This window comes from Monopterus albus, unplaced genomic scaffold, assembly GCF_001952655.1.
Source record: "Monopterus albus unplaced genomic scaffold, M_albus_1.0 scaffold18.1, whole genome shotgun sequence".
Classification (NCBI taxonomy): Eukaryota; Metazoa; Chordata; class Actinopteri; order Synbranchiformes; family Synbranchidae; genus Monopterus; species Monopterus albus.
Genome location: NW_018127898.1, coordinates 1,945,660 through 1,950,130, shown reverse-complemented (window position 1 = coordinate 1,950,130; position 4,471 = coordinate 1,945,660). Strand labels below are relative to the sequence as shown.

At 43.1% G+C, this 4,471-nt stretch overlaps 1 protein-coding gene across 1 annotated transcript in view; it reads right to left on the bottom strand.

Annotated features, from left to right (window-relative positions):
• Window positions 1–2,823, bottom strand: part of LOC109956081 (forkhead box protein P4-like) — a 25,651-nt gene extending 22,828 nt beyond the window's left edge. The window contains exons 1-2 of the mRNA XM_020592930.1: window positions 2,801–2,823; window positions 1,770–1,908 (exon numbers count right to left, since the gene is read on the bottom strand). Of these exons, the coding sequence (XP_020448586.1) occupies window positions 1,770–1,863 (94 nt within the window). The 5' untranslated portion in view covers window positions 1,864–1,908; window positions 2,801–2,823. The remainder of the gene's footprint in view (window positions 1–1,769; window positions 1,909–2,800) is intronic.
• Between the last annotated feature and the right edge of the window lie 1,648 nt (window positions 2,824–4,471).

Below are 4,471 nucleotides of genomic sequence, written 5' to 3'. Positions count from 1 at the left end.
AGATTTAATGAACTTGACAAATAAATAAAACCATGGAAGCTCCCCCACCCCCTTGTGTCACCTCCCACCACCGGACACAACGGCCCTTTGAGGCGGGGAAACAGTGTGTGCATGTGTGTAAGTGTAGGTGCGAGTGTTTATGCATGTGTGTTTGTGTGTTTGTGTGGCATGGCTGGCCAGAGGAATGCTCTGGCTCACGCCTGGCTGAGCCGTCACAATGGACCAGCTCTTTCACACTGCAGGGAAATTCCACTCTGATATGGAGGGAGAGAGGAAAGAGGAGAAGGAGACGCCAAAGTTTGTAACTGTCAGAAAAATTGCAATCTTCGATCCAAAAGTGTAGTCTCTGTCTTTTAATTTGTATTAAACTTGTATCCACTCTATAAACTGGTAATTCCACTTGCCCTCTGGTGGGCCTCCTCTCTCTCTCTCTCTCTCTCACACACACATACGCTATGTTTTCATTCCTTGTGGGGATTTTACATTGACTTACATTCATTTCCTGTAGACTAACCCTAACCTTAACCATAACCACTACTTACCTAACCCTAACCCTGCCCCTAATACCTAACCTCATCCTAGCCCTAAACCATGTTGCCACCCTAAAATTCAGTGATTTCCTTGTGGGGACTAGCTTCTGGTCCACACAAGGATGCCGGAGTCCCCACACTGTGAGTGTGTTAACAGGTTTTGGTCCTCATGATGTAAGTAATACAAAGGCGCGCACACACACACACACACACACGCATCAAACTAAAGTTTTTGTCCCTTTTTTACAAATGAATTTTTGAGAAATTGAATTTATGCAACTAGATTTATTATATTTAATTTATTTATTTGCTTTGGTCACGGTCGAGACATTATGAAGGTGTTTGTGTGTGACTGCATGTACTGTAACTATGCTTAAGAAAAACAGACATCAGACAGGCAGAGGTAAGGAAACTGGTCTGTTTGGTCAACTCAGTCAGCACTTTAGCAATGTTACAGCCACTTCAGAGCCCCCTGCATGTGTGTGCCTGTGTACAAACTAAAGTGGACACAGACATACACATAAACACATGCGCACACACATCCTTGTTTTTGTTACTCACCAAGTCCCTACATAGACTAAACTCATTTCTGGGAGACTTACCCTAACTTTAACCAAAGCTGACACTTGCTCTAACTTTACACCACACTAGTTTTGTAAAATTCGACAAATCATGTTGTCCCCACAATTGACGCCGGTCTTTGAGAAGCTAGTGTGCTCATGGTTTTCTGCCCCCACAAGAATAGAAAGATAAGGCCACACCTACATATGTTCACTGAGGGCGAGCCAGTCAACATTTATTTCAACATTTATTCTTCTAAAACTTTGCTGAGAAAATGAAGGAACTGTGGGAGAAGTTACACATAGGAAAAAAATAACATGCACGGCAATAGCAAAACAATGATGTCCTTGTGTCTGGTTAATCTCAAGTACACACACACACACGCATGCTAACACACATCTCCAAGCAGCGAGCTTTGTGGCATATTTGACCTATTATCCAAATGAGTAACTTCTACAAATCCACCAATCAGGTTTTCTTTTGTCTTTTATAGGCTGATTAACTTGACAGGCTTCACATGTGGCATTGGGTACTGGCTTGTGTGTGCATTTGTGTGTAGATATGACCATGTGTGCATGCATGCATGTTTGTTAAGATGTGTCTTTGTGACTTGACTATTGCACGGTTAGAGATGTGTAATACGGTTGCGCTGTATGCACAGTATGTGTGTGCATGTACCTTGCTGCAGAGACTGCATGGCGGCAGTGGGCTGCAGTGGGACCAGACCTTGTCTCTGGAGGTTGAGGATGTGCTGCTGCTGAAGCTGTTGCATCTGGATCAGCTGCTGCTGGAAGGCCAGCTGCTTACTGCCTAACTGCTGTTAAGCCAAAAGACAGGGAGACAGAGGGCAGAAAAAGTTAGCAATTTGGCGATACTGTACTTCCATGTTGCGGCTCAGGAGGTAGCGTGGATTCTCTCCCAAACACAAGATTAACAGCTCGAGTCCTGGCTTGTCCAGTCCACATGTCAACGTATAACCAACTGCCACTCAGAGAAGATTTTATCTTTTGTTTCTATTCTTACCTACATTTCTAAAATGATTTCTATACATTCTGGAAGGAAGGCATCACAACAAAAATCTTTAACATCTCTATGATATATGACCAACTGATGGTTGTTCACATTATGAATTTGTGACCACCATTAGGAAAGTATGCAATGATTTTGACTAACATATTGTCTAGATTTGTGACACCAAATCATTTAGGTTTGTAATAACAAGCCTTCTGCCCATTTAGGTACAAACAGAAGTCACTTTTGTAAAGTTATTTTAATGGTACTTTTGAAATAAATGTTTGATCTTTTGTAAGAAAGCTGCTCATTTTTCCTATATTTTTTACATCTGAAAAAGGCCCTGCCATGTTTCTGGCCTGATGTCAATTGGCCAGCTTATTTCATTACTTAATTTAGTTTCAAATTCAAGTATAAAGTCGACTAACACCATATAAAATAAATAAAAGTATGATATGAGGTTAATTGTCTGCTTCTGAAAAATAAAATGCGAACTATGAGGCCTGAGCGGACGATGCTGAGGATAAAGAGAAAGAGGGAAGAGAATGAGAGAGGTTAAAGGGAAAGTGGGAAAGACTACATGGTGCATGATGATAATGTTGTGTGTGTAACGGTGATAAATGTCCCCTTTCCTGCTCTCACAGTCTAGGGCAGACCTGGCCTGTGTTGCTCTGTTTGAAGTCCCCCCGCCAACCAACCTCCTGAGAGAGATGGACTTTATCTTGCGTAGATAACAGTGAAGAGGAAAAATAAATAAATACAGCTTGAGGAACTGCTCATTGTGTGTGTGTCTGGAAATCTTTGAACACAGAGGAACTCACAGGAAGGGCAGATAGGTCACTTCCTTTCAGACTTGGTGCCTGGGGAGAAGAAGTGTGGTGGCAATGTGTTTGTGTGTGGGAGAAGGCTGTTGGGGAGGTGAGTAAGCACAGCAACTATTCTTCACAGGAAAAAAAAGCAGAGTAGGATGAAAACTGGAAAAACTTTATCCTTGCAATAGATCAGTGGAACATTTAGCTAATCAAATATATTATACTTCTAGAGCCATTTTTGTTATATATATAACATCCATAATATTTGTTTGTGGTGCTCAGAGTGTTTATGTGTGCCCCTGTGTCGTGTTCACAGACAAAATCTGTGTCATCCTCCCATAGTTCAGTTCCTTGAAGTGAATTGCCAAGTTCTCATCTGTTGCAGTAAATGGCTTATCCTGATCTGTCTGGACTTAACTGAACCTCTTTTTTTGTCTTTCCAGCCCTCGTGCTCCCCCACCCCCATTTCTACTTGTCTGTCCATTTTATTTCTTCCACTCTGCACTCTGTCTCAGATTCCCTCATGAGATATGGCCACGGTTCTTTAAAACACGCATTGTGTGTGTGTCTGTGTTCTGTTTACATTAGCTGTGGCTGAGTGGCCAAAGCTAGCGCAGTAACAGGCTGTCAGTGTGATTTATGAGCACATCACACACTGTCTGAGCCTGCCAGTCACACAGACACACACGCACACACATATAGAAGGACACTCAGAGACAGACACACGCACACACATATACTGTAGATGGACACTCACACACACACTAACACACACATACTTACAACAGCCATACACTTCTCTTGTGATGCTCAGAGTCACTTCATTAAGCTGACTCCTGACCAGTTCCAAATTCACACACAAACACTGACTCGAAACACACATACATTCAGTCTTTCAGTTCATCACTTCCACACAGACAAGTAAGTGAAAAGGAATTGCAGAAAAGAGGGAAAGGGGCAACAAGTCACAGCCAGTCATGCACACACATTCCAAAAGGCGAAGGAGAGATTTTCTGTTTTATCCTCCCTCCTTCCTACAAAGTCTTCCCTGTGTCCACCTGCCCTCTTGTTTTTTGGGTTCACAGAAAACATGCACTAAATTATGTTAGTACAGCTACATGGAGGAGCACAGGCCTAACAGTGGAGAACACCCTGTGTTCCACTATCTGACAGCACCTGTTTGACCATGAGAAATAAAAGAAATGCCTCAAAGAGTGTTTTGTTTGCGACTGAAAAACACACCGACTGCCAGAACTGGCCTTAGCTGTAGAGTATCAGCTGAATGCAGCTCTGTAGGGAGGCATATTCCCCCAAGTGTATGTGTTTGTGCACTGAACCATCACACATCAAGCCTCTCCCTTTCCGCATGTATGTGTAGCTGTGTGACCAGTGTTTGCACTTGTCTAGTTGTTACAGGACAACAAACCTGAAAACTGGGACAGCGGCTGAGGGAAGGGAGAAAGGGAAAGCGATTCAGACACCCTCTCAACATGCGAGTCAACCACAACTGGTTTGCTTTGGTCACGGTCGAGCTGGTTGACCGCTGTCGGTGAGGAG